General features: G+C 36.3%; 1 protein-coding gene across 5 annotated transcripts in view; it reads right to left on the bottom strand.

Annotated features, from left to right (window-relative positions):
- Window positions 1–17,692, bottom strand: part of uso1 (USO1 vesicle transport factor) — a 141,650-nt gene that overhangs the window by 30,106 nt on the left and 93,852 nt on the right. For all 5 annotated transcript variants that reach the window (XM_063046950.1, XM_063046949.1, XM_063046952.1 and 2 more), the window contains 5 exons: window positions 17,240–17,418; window positions 13,373–13,453; window positions 3,913–3,999; window positions 1,614–1,730; window positions 724–939 (listed from right to left, as the gene is read on the bottom strand). In XM_063046950.1, coding sequence (XP_062903020.1) covers window positions 724–939; window positions 1,614–1,730; window positions 3,913–3,999; window positions 13,373–13,453; window positions 17,240–17,418 — 680 coding nt within the window. The remainder of the gene's footprint in view (window positions 1–723; window positions 940–1,613; window positions 1,731–3,912; window positions 4,000–13,372; window positions 13,454–17,239; window positions 17,419–17,692) is intronic.

Genomic DNA, 17,692 nt, shown 5'->3' with positions numbered 1-17,692 from the left:
TATGTGGGAGAGAAGGCAGCAGGCCAGGCAGCATCTTTAGGAAGAGGTACAGTCGGCATTTACTGTACCTCTTCCTAAAGATGCTGCCTGGCCTGCTGCATTCACCAGCAACTTTTATGTGTATTGCTTGAAATTCCAGCATCTGCAGATTTCCTCGTGTGTGGGAGAGAAGGGTTATGTTAATCTTGGAATAGGTTAAAGGGTCAGCACAACATAGTGGGCTCAAGGGCCTGTACTGTTCTATGTTCAATGTAAAAATTTTAATAAAATCTATGTTAATCAAATCTACTGGTCTGCCTTCATGAATTTTCTTATTACCCAATGTTGATAGATTTTTAGATAGTAAGCAAATTAAGGAATATCTGATCAGCATATACAAGTAGTGCAGGGATTGGCTATAACCCTGTGGAAGGGAACAGCAGGTTCTGATTCACTGTTAAATTTTAATAACTTCACTCTCGATTTCTAAGTAGCCTAACTGCATCTTCAAGCTACAACCAGCAAATGACAGCTATCTGCTGAATTAAACTCAGTTAAATGCAATGAGAATTACAGTTGGTAGCATTTCATTAGTATGAACATATTCTTGTACCAGTCTAATTTGAGGTTTTCTATTGTGACTGAAGGGTTCTATAAAACAGGCATGCTGTTTGTAAGAAGACTCACATTAACTAGCTGAGCAAAAGGCTGTTTTAAAATATCAGACTGTTGAATCATACTAACCGGTTCCCCAAGCTCTTTCAGTTTGTTTTTCAGTGTGAAGATTTTCTGGTCCTGGTCTGCAAGCAGCACCAATAGATCATCCTGCTCTTTCTTTGATTCCATCACCTCTTGCTGGAGTTTGCTCTTGTCAGTCTGAAGAATGACTACTGTACTATTTACCGAAGTTAGCTGTTGATCCAGGGAATTCTTCTCCTCGGTCAAGCCCTTAATTTGGCTCTGTGCATAGAAACAACAGTCTGAAGTCCAAATAAAGCTGATCAATTAACACTTCAACAGCAACAAAAGTTTCTGGAAATTCCAAATTAAAGATCTAGAAAATGCATTATAAAACTATACTTGGAGAGAAACAAGAGTTAACATTCCAGGCTGATAACCTTTTGTCTGAACAGGGAAGCCATACCCAATTTTTACAAAACATCAATGACCTGAAAAATGTGGATGTTTAACACTCAGTTGCAAGACCCATGAGCTAAGAAAACCAATGCTTATGAACTGAACTGGTTCTTCTGTGTTGTAAAAGTCTCTCACCCATTATCAGAGAAACACAAAGTTGCACCACTGCCGTGCAACACTTTTGCTAATCTACATTGGCAATTTTATTCAAAGTGCACTGAATACCAAAAATTACAAGATGCTAAGCTCCAGCAATTTAGTACCGGCTTGCACAAATTAACACTTTCTGCACTATTCTACAGTGAAAAGCACCACCTAACATTGAGTGTGGCATTGGCTAATTATACTTAATATTCATGATGATTTCGTTCGATAAAATTAGACTACAGGAATAATGTACAATGAAGCACTCAATCAATATAAACTGACTGCAATTTTAGAACACTATAGTTCAGTAGAGAGGTAAAACAAGTCAGAATAGGTCAACTTGAACATACCTTTAACTTTTGATTTTCATCATCCAAAGCTGATACTCTGTTTTCCATCTGTGTAATCCTCGATAATGCAGAAGCATTGTCAACATCTCCTGATCCTGCCCCAGTCACAGTTACAGGCTTTAAATAGAAAGTGAAAATATTTTAAAATTTCAAGTAATTCACAAAGAGATGCTGCATAATTACCTTTCTTTATAATCTGGTAGCAATGAACATTAATGTTCAATTTTCACTAAAATGTTATTTCAAAGATACAATAACAGCTTATTTTCTTATACAACTCATACATTTTTGGGAATATATTCTAACATGCTCTAGAATTTTAAAAAACAGAAAATATTGGAGATCAGGGAACTTCTGAATTTGGTTGACAGGTAATCTTTCATCATACCGGAAAAGTCTTAAAAAAAATTGATGATTTCTTCCCTTAGTTTTTTCTGCAAGTTATTTTTTAACTTTCCTAATTCTAATGAAAGGCCTTTAAACTGAAATGTTAACTGCTTCTGAAAGATGCTGTTTGATTCAAGTATCTCCAGCATTTGTTTTTATTTCAGATTTACACTATCCACATATTTCCCTTTCTCCTGCTGAATGTTTCAGGAATTGGATTTGAGGGGCAGATTGTGGCCATGAATCTATGCCATGAAGCTCTACATTGCTTTCTTGTACTTCGACTCATTAATTTGAAATATGGCTAGAATCTGGCCATACAGCCATGAGTGTACAGGAAGCAGAGCAGGGGGCTGAAGATGCAACCTTGTGAAGCACCAGTGTTTAGAATAATTGTGAAGGTGTCGATATCTACCCTTACTGATTGTCGTCTGTTGGTCACAGTCGAGGATCCTGTTGCAGAGGGAGGTATTGATTCCCAGGGTCCAGAATTTGGCAATGAGTTTGCTTGGACTTAAAGTATTGAAGGTGGAGTGCCAGTACTGTGCAGATACTTCAGGGATGAGTGTAGGGCCAAGGAGATGGCATTGGTTGCAGACTTATTTTGGCGGTAAACAAATTACTTAAGTTGAAGTTGTCTGGGAGGCTGAAGTAAATGTGTGCCATGACCAGCCTCTCAAAGCACTTCATGATGGTACATGTCAGAGCCACTGGCCAAAGTCAATAAGACATATTTATTTTGTTTTGCTTAAGGAACCGTACCATAGCAGTCTTCTTTAAGCAGGTGGAACCACAGCTTGAAGCAGGGAGAGGTTAATTTGCAGGATACAAGGACATAGCTAGGGACACCATTTGGCCAGATGCTTTCCACATGTTCACTCTCTGGAACACTGATCTTAGGTCCACTAGGTAACTGTGGGTTTAGATGCACTGGAGGCTGTCGGAGTAGGTACTGACAACCCGTTTCCTTCTGATAAAAATGTGCATAGGATGGTTAGGCTCATCGGGACGGGATGTGTTGTTGCTGATGCTGCCCGATTGTTCTGTAGTCTGTTATAGCAAGTCAGCCCTGCAACAATTGACGGCTAGCCTGGGACTCAAGTTTGGACTGATACTGTCTATTGACATCTCTGATAGCCAGTATTTGCTGATTTTATTTTGTTTAGTGATATTGCAAAATGCCAAATTTTCTCACCCAATAGAAACTTGCCTACTTTGCAAAAATCATCTAAATTACAAAGCAAGCTTGAACTCCAAACCTGTTTATTATGGTCATACACTATGAAATGCTGTTGGGGTTTCTATGGTCGAGGGGGGCAATTAACTCTAAATTACATCTTGTGGATAAGCACCTTTACCTTTGAACAATTCCTCATACATGAGACAAGTATTACCTATACTTACACAGTGATTATCATACTGAAACGCTTTGGCCAAAGATGAGGCATTCATGCTTTGGTATTTCTGTACACAAAAAAAAAGCACTGGGTGGTAGGCTATTAAATATTAGAGATGTCTTGTTTGAGACTGGACTGGCCCACGTCTTCTGTCCACAAATATGCTTTCCATGGGAGCTATCATTAAACAAGCAGGCCAAAAGAATTTTTACAGGAAACACAAGAGACTGTGGATGCTGGAATGTGGAGCAGACAGCAAACTGCTTGTAAGAATTCAGCAAGTCAGGCAGTATCTATGGAGGCAAAGGGATGGCCAATGTTTCAGGCTGAGACCCATAATCAGAACTGATGCATCAGTGATGCACTGTCTCGACTTTAAAAGGCAACCATCTCATTGCCTCCACAGATGTTGCTCAGCCTGCTGTGCTCTTACAGCAGTTTGTCTTTTGGTAACAATTTAATAGTTTGAACCAAGCAAGGTAACTTTCCAGGAAAGACAAAGCATCATCTCTTACTTGCTTCTCCAGCTCTTGCTTCTTGGACTGAAGCTGGCTGATTTCTGCAGCCTGTGTCTGTACTAGGGTCCGCAAGGTCTCCAGCTCCTTTGAGAAAGTATGCAAATTTAGACATACTGTTCATGCAATTTTTTAAAAAAAAAGGTACAGAAGTCAGCATAATCATAAGAGATTGCTGTAATCATTTCAGTTTAATCAAATGACTTACGATTGCTTTTATTTTAACTGAGTTTGCTCTCAACCATTTTAACCTACCACTGTGTTGGCTTATCTACATACACCAATGATGGCAAGAGACAAATAGATTCTTATGTCAGTACTGCTCGTAATGTAAGAATGCACTAATTACCTCCAGATATTATATAGAAGACTCGTGCATTGATTATAATTCTCTAGTTAATTTACTACGTCCACATTTCTATAAATAATTAATTATTGCATTGGCAAGCTTGAAGGTGGATAAATCACTAAGGCCTAAGGGCGCCATGAACAGTCCCAAGCCCAGCTGTGAAAGGAGGGAAGTTGGGCATAGGACTAGCAACCCCATACCATAAAAACCCAGTGCGACAAAGGCTTCATCCCTTGGAGAGAAAGAAAACGCCAAGATGGGCTACACCTGGAGACAACATGAAAGACTGGCCCAGGACAGAGGACTCTGGTGAGCTACTACCAGCAGCCTATACCCTAATAGCATTAAGTAATATAAGTGGGGCTCCAGATGATTGGAGCACAACAAATATGATTCCCTTCTCAAGAAGGGCTACAGGAAAAGGCCTGGTATTATAGACCTGTGAGCCTAACATCAGTAGTAGGTAAGTTAATGGAAAAAAAATCTGAGGTCTGGATTTATGACCATTTGGAAAGTCAAGGACTAATCAGGGAAAATTCTGAGATAATCTGTTAAGGGCAGATCTTGTCTGACCAATTTTTTGGTGACGTAATGAAGTACTTTGACAAGGGCAGTTTAGTATCAGAATCTGGTTTATTATCACTGACTTACATGACATGAAATTTGATGTTTTTTGACAGCAGTACAGTGCAAATACATAATATTACCATATTATTGGATTAAGTAAATAGTGCAAAAATTGTAATGACGAGATCATATTCATGGGTTCATAGACTGTTCAGAAATATGATGGCTGACAGAAAGATGCTGTTCCTGAATTGTTGAGTGAGAGTCTTTTGGCTCCTGTAACACCTCTTTGAGGGTAGTAATAAGAAGGCACATCCTCTATGGTGATGGTCCGATTTCTTAAAACACCAACTCCTGAAGTTGCTCTAAATCATGGACTGCTGGTATGGGTATGGTTTACAATGGTGCTAGGAAGTTTGTGAACCCTGTAGAATTTTCTCTATTTCTTCAAAAAAGATCTAAAATGTGATCAGATTTTCACACAAGTCCTAAAACTAAAGGGAACCAAATTAAATAAACAACACAAAAATATGTTTGTTTATTTGTTGAGAAAAATGATCCAATATTACATGTATTTCCTGGAAAAAGTATGTGAACCTTTGCTTTCAGTAACTGGTGTGACCCTCTTGTACAGCAATAACTTTAACCAAACATTTCCAGTAACTGTTGATCAGTTATGCAAATCAGGTTGGAGAAATTTTAGATCATTCCTCCTTACAAAACTTCCTCAACCTTGGAATACTGGTGGGCTTCCTTGCATGAACTGCTTGCTTCAGGTCCTTCCACAACATTTCTACAGGATTAAGATATAAACTCTTCTCTCTCCTGCCATCTGGAAAAAGGCACCGAAGCATTCGGGCTCTCACGACCAGACTATGTAACAGTTTCTTCCCCCAAGCCATCAGACTCCTCAATACCCAGAGCCTGGCTTGACACCAACCTACTATACCCTCTACTGTGCCTACTGTCTTGTTTATTATTTACTGTAGGGCCTGCACTGTTTTGTGCACTTTATGTAGTCCTGGATAGGACTATAGGCTAGTGTAGTTTTTGGATTTTTTCTTACGTAGTTCAGTGTAGTTTTTGTATTGTTTCATGCAGCACCATAGTCCTGGAAAACGTTGTCTCATTTTTACTATGTTCTGTACCAGCAGTTATGGTTGAAATGACAATAAAAAGTGACTTGACTTGAAGATCAAGACTTTAAATCAGCTATTCCAAAACACAAATTTTCTTTTTTTAAAAAAAATCATTCTGTTGTTGATTCACTCTTGTCTTTCAGATCATTGTCTTATTGCGTTATCCAACTTCTATTAAGCTTCAGGTGACAGACTGCTACCCTGACATTCTCCTGTAAGATGTCTTGATACAATTTTGAATTCATTACTCCCTTAACAATTGCAAGCTGTCCAGGCCCTGAGATAGCAAAGCTGCCCCAAACCATGATGCTCCTTCCACCATGCTTCACAGTTGAGATGAGGTTTTGGTGTTGGTGTGCAGTGCCCCATTTCCTCCAAACATGGCAATGTGCATTTCTGCCAAAAAGTTTAGCTTTTCTCTCATTTGTCAACAGAACATTGTCCCAGAAGCGCTGTTGAACATCCAGGTGGTCTTTTGCAAACTTGAGTCATGCAGCAATTTTTTTTTTTTTGGAGAGCAGTGGTTTCCTCCGTGGTGTCTTTCCACAAACACCACTCTTGTTCAAATGTTTTTTCTAACAGTGGATACAAGAACAGAGACTTTAGCAAGTTCATAGATATCCGCAGCTCTTTTGCTATTACCCTTGGGTTCTTTTTCATCTCCTTCAGCATTGCACGCTGTGTTCTTGGTGTGACCTTTGCAGGATGCCCACTCCTAGAGAGAGCAGCAACCGTACTGAGTTTCCTCCATTTGTAAACAATTTCTCTTATTGTGAACTGATGAACACTCAGGTATTCATAAATGCTTTTGTAGCTTTTTTTTGCATCTCTGCAATTCTTTTTCTAAGGTCCTCTGAAAGCTGTTTTGATTGAGCATGCCACCATGCGTGCACATAAACAGATCTGTTTTAAGAACAGCAGGCTCTTTCAGTAACCTGACTTTTTGTGTCCTTTTATAGAGCAGGGCACTTCTACAACCCACATCTCCAATCTCATCTCATTGATTGGAACACCCAAATCCAAATAGCTTTTGTAGAAGGCATTACCCCAGAGATTCACATTCCTTTTCCAACAAATACATGTAATACTGGACCATTTTTATCAATTAAATAAATGAATAAGTATAATGTGTTTTGTGTTATTTATTTAATTGGGTTCTCTTTAATTAGTTTTAGGACACATGAAGATCTGATCAGATTTTAAGTCAATTTAGAATTTTGAGAAAATTCTACAGGGTTCACAAAATATAGCACCTTTATAAATAGACTTCATTAATGTCTTTGACAATGTTCTACATGGGAGACTAGTCTGAAAGGTTAGTCACTTCCCTACTGGCTGTTGATGGAGTAGCAGCGCTTTTATAGGTGCTCCTACTCTTTTTAATTTACTGCTTCCAACTTGTTTTGAAAGATTACTTTTAAACGTAATACTGCTTTATAATGAGTCATGCTAAAACTACTAAAAAACAGGGCCCTCTGGTAACTTTGGAATCTATTTTGGTGACACTTCGGCAACATAAAAATGAACTTTCGGAGGAGTTACAGCAACTCAGTGCTGAATTTAAACGGATGGATGGAAAATTGGATTCTATTCAAAAAACTTTAAGCGAACACGATAAAAAGATAAAAGAGAACGAAGATATTTTGACGACGTTCAACGCGAAGATTGACGACCTGGAACAGATCTGTGATAAACAGTTAAAGGTTAATGAAATATTAAGACAGAAGATTATCGACTTAGAAAATAGAAACAGAAGAAATAATCTACGTATTCTGGGTTTTAAAGAGTCATTGGAAGGCAATCAGCCTTTGGAATTTTTTTTGGAGCTCAGCCAGTACATTGTTTTGGGAGGGATGATAGATTTAGCTGTCCACTGCCCTTTGGTAGATTTTCTCTCTTTGGGTGGTGGGTGGGGGGGGTGGTTTTCTTTTTTCTATCAGCTGTTTGGTTCTCTTAGCTTCATTTGTTGCTTGGTTACTTTTTCTTAAAGCTCATTGTTTGGATTTAATATATATTCCAGCGGTTTTTATTCAAACATCTCCTTTAAGCAATATTTAAAATGGACCATATTTTTAATTTACTTAGTTTTAATGTGAAAGGATTAAACCATCCTATGAAACATAATATTTAAATATAATAAGAAATTGAATGTCTCAATTTTTTTTTACAAGAAACACATGTTCATAAATGTGATAATTTACATCTTTTCAGCCGTTGGAAGGGTTTATCTTTCCATTCCTCCTTTCAGGCTAAGGCAAGAGGAGTTTCGATTCTTATACACAATTCAGTTTCTTTTGTTCAACATAATGTAGTATCTGATACCAATGGGCGTTTTGTTATAGTCTCAGAGAAATTAGATAATAAATTAATGGTATTTGCAAATTTGTATACCCCGAATATAGATGATCCAGGCTTTTGTTGAACTTTTTTTTCCGCTTTTACCAGATTTAAATTTATATTCTTTGGTTTTAGGAGGAGACTTCAACTGTTGTTTAGATCCTGTTTTAGATCGTTCTTCTTCTAAACAATTGACATGTAGTAGATCCGCCTCCTTTATCCAATCTTTTCTAATGAAATGTAATATTGTTGATGTTTGGCGCTTTTTGCATCCAACAGATAGAGAGTACTCATTTTTTTCTCATGTTCATCATACGTATTCCAGGATTGATTTTTTTTTTTGTTGATAGCTAATTGATTCCATTAGTTCGATCCTGTGAATATAAATAAATTGCTGTTTCAGATCATGCTCCTGTATTTTTATCTTTAAATCTTCCGGGTGTCTCCCAAATAAACAGATTCTGGCATTTTAATCCAACCCTGTTATCTGATAAGGATTTAAAAAAATTTTTGGAGAGAGAAGTTACTTTTTTTTTGAAGAGAATACGCTAGAAGAGACTTCCAGTCTTATTTTATGAGATCCTTTTAAGGCTTATATTAGAGGATAAATTATTTCTTTTACCGCAAGTGTTAAGACAAAAGCTAATAAGGAGAGAATTGAATTAGCCAATCAGTTGAAATTCAAACGAAATACGATCTGCTTTTAACTTATCCAATTGAAACTCAACTTTTAAAAGATAAAAGTCAGTTTTATGTTCATGGAGATAAAACGGGCAAACTATTGGCTAACCAATTAAAGACCTTTATAGTTAAATGCCAAATTAAAGAAATTTGTAAAGCCAATGGTGATAAAACATCTGATCATTTAGAAATAACTGATAATTTTAGAGAATTATTCTCAACTTCATAGTTCTGATCCTCCTAAAGGTAATACTGTAATGAATAACTTCTTAGATCGATTAAACATTCCTACACTTTCTGATGATAATTGAAAATTGCTGGATCAACCCATTTCTTATGAGGAAATTGCTGAGGTTGTTCACTCTTTGCACTCAGGGAAGACTCCAGGTCCTGATGGATTATCTGGAGAGTTTTATAAGGCTTTTTCCTCTTTGCTTATATCTAACTTATACTCAGTCCTTTCGGACTCTTTTAAATTAGGTAGGTTGCCACAATCTTTTCATGAACCCTCCATTTCGCTTATTCTTAAAAAGAATAAGAATCCAACTGAATGTTCTTCTTATAGACCAATTTCCTTACTTAATGGTGATAGTAAAATTTTATCTAAACTTTTGGCTCGTAGGATTGAAAATATTTTGTCATCTATTATTTCTGATGATCAGACTGGATGTATCAAAAGTCAATACTCCCATTTTAATATTCGTCATTTATTGAATGTTATTTATTCTCCTTCTAAAGAGATATTGGAATGTGTGATATCCTTGGATGCTGAGAAAGCCTTTGATCGGGTTGAATAGAATTATTTACTTAAAACTTCAGAAAAATTTAACTTTGGGCCCAATTTTATTCAATGAAGGATCTGCCTCCCTCCGCTCAGGTCCTTACTAACTCTCAGAATTCTAAACCATTTAAACTTCAACGTGGAACCAGACAAGGTTGTCCTTTGGGTCCTTTACTTTTTGATTTGGTCTTAGAACCTTCAGTTATTGCTTTCTTGGAATCTCATGATATCACTGGTATTTTAAGGAGGGGTATAACTCACAAAGTGTCGCTTTATGCTGATGACCTTTTGCTCTACATTTCGAATGTGAAGTCTTCTTTACCTTCCATACTTTCTTTACTTTCCTGCTTTAGTCAGCTTTCAGGATATTAACTTAACTTTCATAAGAGGGAACCTTTCCCTTCGAATAATTTGGTATTAGTCAACACTAACCTTCCTTTTAAAATTGAAAGAAATCAATTTACTTATTTGGGCGTTACAATTACTAGGAATTATAAATTCCCTTTTAAAGAATTTTTTTTACACTTTTGAATTATGTTAAGAAGGCACTATCAAATTGGTCACCCCTCTCTTTATCGTTGATTGGCCGAATTAATTCTATTAAAATGAATATTTTGCCTAAATTTTTATATTTATTTCAGGTCGTACCTGTTTTTATTCCTAAATCCTTTTTTGATTCTCTGGATTCTATTATATCTTCGTATATATGGAAAAATAAAATTTATCGATTAAATAAAGTTCATCTTCAAAAGGCTAAAAAGAATGGAGGTTTAGTTTTACCCAATTTTAGGTTTTATTACTGGGCAGTCAATATACGGAATCTTACGTTTTAGTTGTATTATATTAATCGAGAGGACTGTCCAGTCTGGGTTTCTTTAGAAGCTAATTCCGTTAATAAATTTTCTATAATTTATCTTCTCGCATCCTCAATTCCTTTATCTTTAAGTAATTTAACTGATAATTTTGTAGTAAAGCACTCCTTGAGGATTTGGGTACAATTTAGAAAATATTTTGGTTTATTGAGTTTTTCCACTTTCAAATCCAATTTCTCTAAAAAATTTTTTTAAACCTTCTATGACTGATGTAGTTTTTAAAAGAGTGGAATAGATTGGGTATTAAATGTTTTCAGGATTTGTTTGTTGGAGATAGTCTCTCTTCATTTGAACAATTGTCAGCTAAGCATAACCTACCCAAAACCCACTTATTTCGATATTTACAAATTAGAGACTTTTTGCGTTCTCAAGTACATACATTTCCTAAAAGTCCAGATATGAATTTACTGGATACAATTTTCAATTTGAAACCCTTCCATAATGGATCTATATCTAATATTTATGGTATGTTGTTGGGAATGACAAATATTCCTTTAGACAGAATTAAAAATCTCTGGGAACAAGATTTACAGATTCCAATTTCTGAGGATACTTGGAATGAAATTTTTAAATTAGTTAATACCTCATCGCTATGTGCCCTTCATTCCCTTCTACCATTTAAAATGGTTCATAGGGCCCACATGACTAAAGATAAGTTCTCTTGTTTTTATTCAGATATATCTCCCTATTGTGATAACAATGGAGAAGCTTCACTAATTCATATGTTTCCGACTTGTCTGAATCTTGAAAAATATTGGAAGGAAGTGTTCCAAACTTTTTCAGTGCTTTTTAAAGTAAATTTTAAACCTAATCCTTTGACTACCTTATTTGGTATCGTTGGAGGAAACGATATTATTTTTGGAGTCACATAATTTACATATTTTGGCCTCTATGACTCTTACAACCAGGAAGGCATTGTTGCTTAAGTGGAAGGATGCCACTCCGCCTACTCATACTCGTCGGTTAAATGATGTTACATCATGCTTAAATTTAAAGAAGATTCGTTGTTCAATTTCTGAACCTAGACAAGGTTTTTTAACATTCTGGGGACCTTTTTAAATTATTTTCAAAATCTTTGATTTGCCATTAAGCACAGATATTGGTTAACAATATGTTTTATTATATGATAAGTATTTTTTTCCTTTTTTTAAACCAAACAGCTGTTTTGTTTAATGGTAGTGGTTTAGATTTTTTTTGTATAACAAAGTATATCTTTTCAATATTATGTTTAAATTTAATATATACGGAAATGGGGTTATGAAACTATATTTGTGATTCCAATATATTGTAATTGATATATATTATATATCTTACTGTAGTCTGTATTCTTTTATGTAAGAAATCAATGAAAGTATTGAAAAAGAAAAAGGTTAGAGTCTATGGAGGTTAGTAAATTGGATCCAAAATTGGCTTGACAACAGGACTCAAAGGGTGATGGTAGAATGTTATTTTTTTGACTGGATGCCTTTGATTAGTAATGTTAATGGAGACTGCCACTTGAAATACACAAATTGTTCGGATGTGAATGCTGGAGACATGATGACAAAGTTTGTAGATTGGTGGCATTGTTGACAGCGTGGAAGGTAGTCTCAGGCAACAGGGTGCCATCAATGTAATAGTGAAATGGGCTTAGAAATGACAGATTTCCAGTCTCGATATGTGCACGTGACCAGTTGACAGCTTCTTTGTATCCCACAATGACTAACTCAGAATATGATTAACAAATCAGCAAACAGACAGCATGCATTCGGGTTCATTAACACAAGAGATGCTGCAGATGCTAGAAATCCAGAGTAACGCACAGAAAATGCTAGAGGAAGTCAGCAAGTCAGGCAGCATCTATGGACAAGAATAAACAGTTGACGTTTCGGGTCGAGACCCTTCATCAGGACTCAGGTTACAAGGAGATTTCAAAGGATTTCAAAATAAAGAATTTCAAAGCAGATTTTACAACAATGCAAATGAAAATCTAGTTTTAACATCAATGGAATTAAGAAAATTAGCAAGCACAATTATTAAATTGCTTATTACACTAGTTAACTATGATTAAAAGACAATTCTAATGCTACATAATCATGGAAATGTGCTATCATTTCAGTGACAAAATGCACATTATACGAAGGATTCTCTGAAGGGTGTTCTAGGATTTGCGCATATAGGGACTGTATCAAGGAGCAAACAACATTTGAAAAAGTATCAAAGTAATATTAGCTCAACAGGAGATCTGAGGCTAGACATGGAAACAGCTGACAGAGGAGACAAATGGGTATTTCTGTAAGTTTTACATCTATCAGAAACATACCATGCATCTTTTTTGCAGTTACCACTGGGCAGGATGTACAGTAGCTGTTCTCAAACAGCTGAAATCCTACATCACCTGGTTCAAGACAGTTACTTCCCTTCAACCATTTGGTTCTTAAACCAAGTAGCAAAACCCTAATCACCACAGTTTAGTAACGTTTTGATCATTTTGTTCTAAAATGGATTTTGTGTTCTTTTCTGTAAAAAAAGTGCATAATTCATGTTTAAATTATAATATTTGTCTAATTTGTTTTCCTATGAACGTTGCTTACATGATGCAATGTGGCTGTGATGTTGCTGCAAGTTTTTCTTTGTACTTGTGCATATGACAATAAACTCGTCTACTGATAAAAAAACTTAACTGTGTTATGCCCTTTATGGCTTTCAGATTTATAACAAACTGTATGCTTACAAATAAGAACAAAAGCCTCACCTTGCGAAGGTCTGTTGTTGGTTCTCCAGTGTTATCCATACTAAATTCTGTATCTTTGTTTCCTGTCGTCTGATTAGTTCTCTGTTCAAAAACCATATCAGTCCTCAGTTATTTACCCACTTTCTGACAGCTATAGTTCAGACTAAACAAGCACAAGAATCAGAAAGATCTTAAATGCTTTTGAAATGATGAACATATTAAAAAAAATTCACAAGAATAAACTAATCTTTGCCCCCAAATCAGCAACCAGGCATGCAACTTTGCGAGGGAAAGCAGTACTTAGTGAGACCACATATCAGCACTGTAAATTATTCACATTGTATATTTCAAAGTAGTCCGTACTTGTATAACGAGACTGATCTGCGAATCTTCATTGAACTTCAAACTATCACAAGCCCATTGTACTAAATTTCACGCAAATTGATAAAAGGAAAATATTATTATTACTATAGACTCTTGCAGATAAATATCCAGTAGGCCAATACCTTAAATCATAAAACTGGCAATATCATAAAAATAATTAAAATTCCAAAATAAAGTGGTGCAATATATGTTGTACCTCCCTAATAGCAAGGAAGTTGTGCTATCTGCATATTTCTTATTGTCATAATTTAGAGATCAGGAAGAACAGAAGATATATCAACCAACCCTCTAGTTCCTTAAACCACAAGAGTATTTGGCAGGTGAGAAAACAGTATCTAAATCTACGAGGGGTGATTGATATGTTCGTGGCCATTTTAGAAAACTAGCACATTTATTTTTCAACATAGTCCCCTCCTACATTTACACACTTAGTCCAGCGGTTGTGGAGCATATGGATCTTGGACCTCCAGAAAGTGTCCACAGCAGGGGTGATTGATAAGTTTGTGGTCCAAGGTAGAAGGAGATGAATTATACAGCTGTAGTTACATGCACGTGCAGTTCAACTCTTTGAGTGATTATGCAGAAAGTTTGAAGTTAATAACTCGTCAGTTAATAACTCATCAGGGGTGATTGATAAGTTTGTGGCCTAAGGTAGAAGGAGATGAGTTATTAACTTCAAACTTTCTGCATAATCACTGAAAGAGTTGAACTGCATGTGCATGTAAAGAGAGCTGTATAACTCATCTCCTTCTACCTTAGGCCACAAACTTATCAATCACCCATCTGTGGACACTTTCTGGAGGTCCAAGATCCATATGCTCCACAACCGCTGGAATAAGTGTGTAAATGTAGGAGGGGACTATGTTGAAAAATAAATGTGCTAGGTTTTCTAAAATTGACTCCTTCTACCTTAGGCCACGAACTTATCAATCACCCCTTGTATTCTCCAGCTTTTTCTTCAAAATTGCTCCATTAAATCCACTTCAATACACATCTAATTTAATTTTAAAGTTCAACTGTAATCTATTATCAGATTACATAATCCAGATCTTCACAATGTGTGTGTCGAAGTTTTCAGATTTCCCCTCTCACTGTTTCTTTTACATGTCATTGTATTTTATTATACATAGTTACCTTGGCAGAAGACACAGCTTATCCTCACTTGCTGTAGCAAAACAGAGTTGCTCTATTAAACTCCCTTTAAGATTACTCTCTTTTGAGTAAAGGTCATCTTTTTCTAATTTCACCATATAACATACGTGGCCCTTCCATAACCATTCATGAAGCATCTGCAGATTTTCTCTTGCTTGCGATAGGACTTCCACGACCATTGTAAGTTTTTATGAAATCTCCAGACTTAATCATTTCTAAATGGTGCCCAAAGCTAAGTTCTGCATTCAGAATGGGTCTGATCAGTGACATGGGGAACACCAATACTACTTTATATTGTATCCTCCTAATATTCCTATTGCTTCCTTATCCACCTTGTTTTCCATTCAGTGACACACCTAAATATGCACCTGCAGAAATGAAGAGAACTTGTCAACTGATTTCTCATGTCTTCCCTTCATTATAATGTTTTTCCATTGTCTAGCAATACAATGGATCCAAGTTTTAACAACAAAGCTATACAATACTCAATGTGGGCTACAGCTAGAGCAAGGAATACAGTTTTGATCACTATAGGAAGACTGACAGTAGAGCAGGGTACAGAGTGTGAGATTAAGACCATAAGACCATAAGACAAAGGAGCAGAAGTAGGCCATTCAGCCGATCGAGTCTGCTCCACCATTTTATCATGAGCTGATCCATTCTCCTATTTAGTCCCACTCCCCCGCCTTCTCACCATAACCTTTGATGCCCTGGCTACTCAGATACCTATCAATCTCTGCCTTAAATACACCCAATGACTTGGCCTCCACTGCTGCCCGTGGCAATGAATTCCATAGATTCACCACCCTCTGACTAAAAAAATTTCTTCGCATTTCTGTTCTGAAAGGGCGCCCTTCAATCCTTAAGTCATGCTCTCTCATACTGGACTCCCCCATCATGGGAAACAACTTTGAAAGAGGACTGGAGAATGTTGTGAGGAAAGTCTAAGCTTAAGCAAAACAATTATGGGACTTTAGTTGTGAGTAAACAGTGATAGGCCAGATTGAGCAAAGGGATGAGAGTTATTTTGCTTTGTGAGATCAGTAGTGAGGAGGGAGGAGCAGGGATTTAGGTTATTTGGTAGAAGATATGGGGAAGTTGGAAATAAAAAGAGCTTAACAGCAGTCATCAAATGGAACTCTCCACAATAAAGCAACTGCAGAGATAAGAAAACAGAAACATGGAAGTGGAATTAACCAAGAGTCTCTTTTTAACCAGGATGAACACAATTGCCAAGTGTTATAAAATCCCAATAACTGCATTAACAGAACTAACTTCAGGGTGAGAAAAAAGAAAAATGGCAAAATAAAAGCATGATAACAAAACTACTACTATTTTTTAAAAAATGAGACAGCTGAATTGTTGAAAGAATTGAATTAAGACCATCAGGAAAGTGGAAACACCTTTAAACTTAATTACGTGTAGAAACGCACTTTAACTTCTGCCTGGGTATAATATAGTCAGCCAGATTCGACCCTGCTTAACATTGACAATTAGCATTTCTAATTCAAATTTTAATAATTCAGATTTTTCATCTGGTAGTTTCCTATTATTCTCCATTTACTCTCCTTTTCTGGAGTGCCCTTTTGCACACATCCTCTTAATTTTCTCTCCTGCATCCCTCCTACACAGAAATCTTTTACTTTTCTTCCATTCCCAAGATAACCATAATAAATAGAAACTATTCCAAAAATAACTTCTTTACTCAGGCTGTTGAGGATGTTGAATTCACAATTACAAGGAGAAATTCATGTACAGAGCACAGATACATTTAAAGTTTTTTAAAAATGTGAAAAAATAGATATATATCCTGACATGGTAAAATCAATTGGAGGAGGTGACTTCTGTGGAGTGCTAATATCATGGTCCAGTTAAGCTGAATGCTTTCACTAATAAGAGCATCATGAACAAGGGGAACAAGTTACAAAATATGGGGCAGTCATTTAAAAGTGGAGTGTGTATAAATTTCTCAGGATAGCAAACCTGTGGAAATCTCTGCCCTGAGAGTGGAGACCAGATCATTTGATATGTTTAAATCTGAAATAGGTTGAGAAAAATTGACTGAAAGTTGTAGGGAATTGGAAGAGAATATAAATTTAAGATTAGCACAGAGCACCCATCATTGTAATGAATGACAGGACAGGTTTGAGGAGCCTGGTGGCCCACTCCAGCTCTTATTTGCTTGTGTTTTTGAATTGCTATGTTGTAAATCTCCAAATCTGACAATATCACTGATCCACTGATTCCTCGTTTGTAAACACTTTTCCTTTTGAGTATTGGCATATACAGTATGTAATCACATCCTCAGCCCAAAGAAATGTTTGTTAATTACACGTGTTAACATGTGTGTACCAATTTTTCAATTATGGACTCTTTTTCAGCCAGTTGTCCTTCTAACATGGCATGCTGCTTTTTCAGCTCTTCTAGCTCTTCTTGTACTCTTCCGATTTCTTCCACATCAGCCTTGGGTTGGATGCCATTGATCTGCGCTTCTTCATTATGAATGTGATGATGACTGTCAAGAGGTTTGCCTAAGGAAAAGACACACACTTTCAGTTACTGGACCTATCGATTTAAGATTTTTTGGTGTAGAGAAAGGTTAGCTGGATAACAGTAGACAGAAATGAATCTTTCACAAATGGCTAGCTGCAATGTGCTGCAGGGATATACTAGGGCTTCAACTTTTCTATAGTTAAACACAGGGGTATGCATTCATTGAGTGATATGTAAAGATCGAGCATATGGGGTATAATGTAGGAAGTGTGATGGTACATATTTTGTAGGAAATATTAAACAGCAAATTAT

Source organism: Mobula hypostoma, chromosome 4 (genome assembly GCF_963921235.1).
Source record: "Mobula hypostoma chromosome 4, sMobHyp1.1, whole genome shotgun sequence".
Lineage (NCBI taxonomy): Eukaryota > Metazoa > Chordata > Chondrichthyes > Myliobatiformes > Myliobatidae > Mobula > Mobula hypostoma.
The sequence above is the reverse complement of the archived record's forward strand: the minus strand, read 5'-3'. Positions and strand labels throughout refer to the sequence as shown.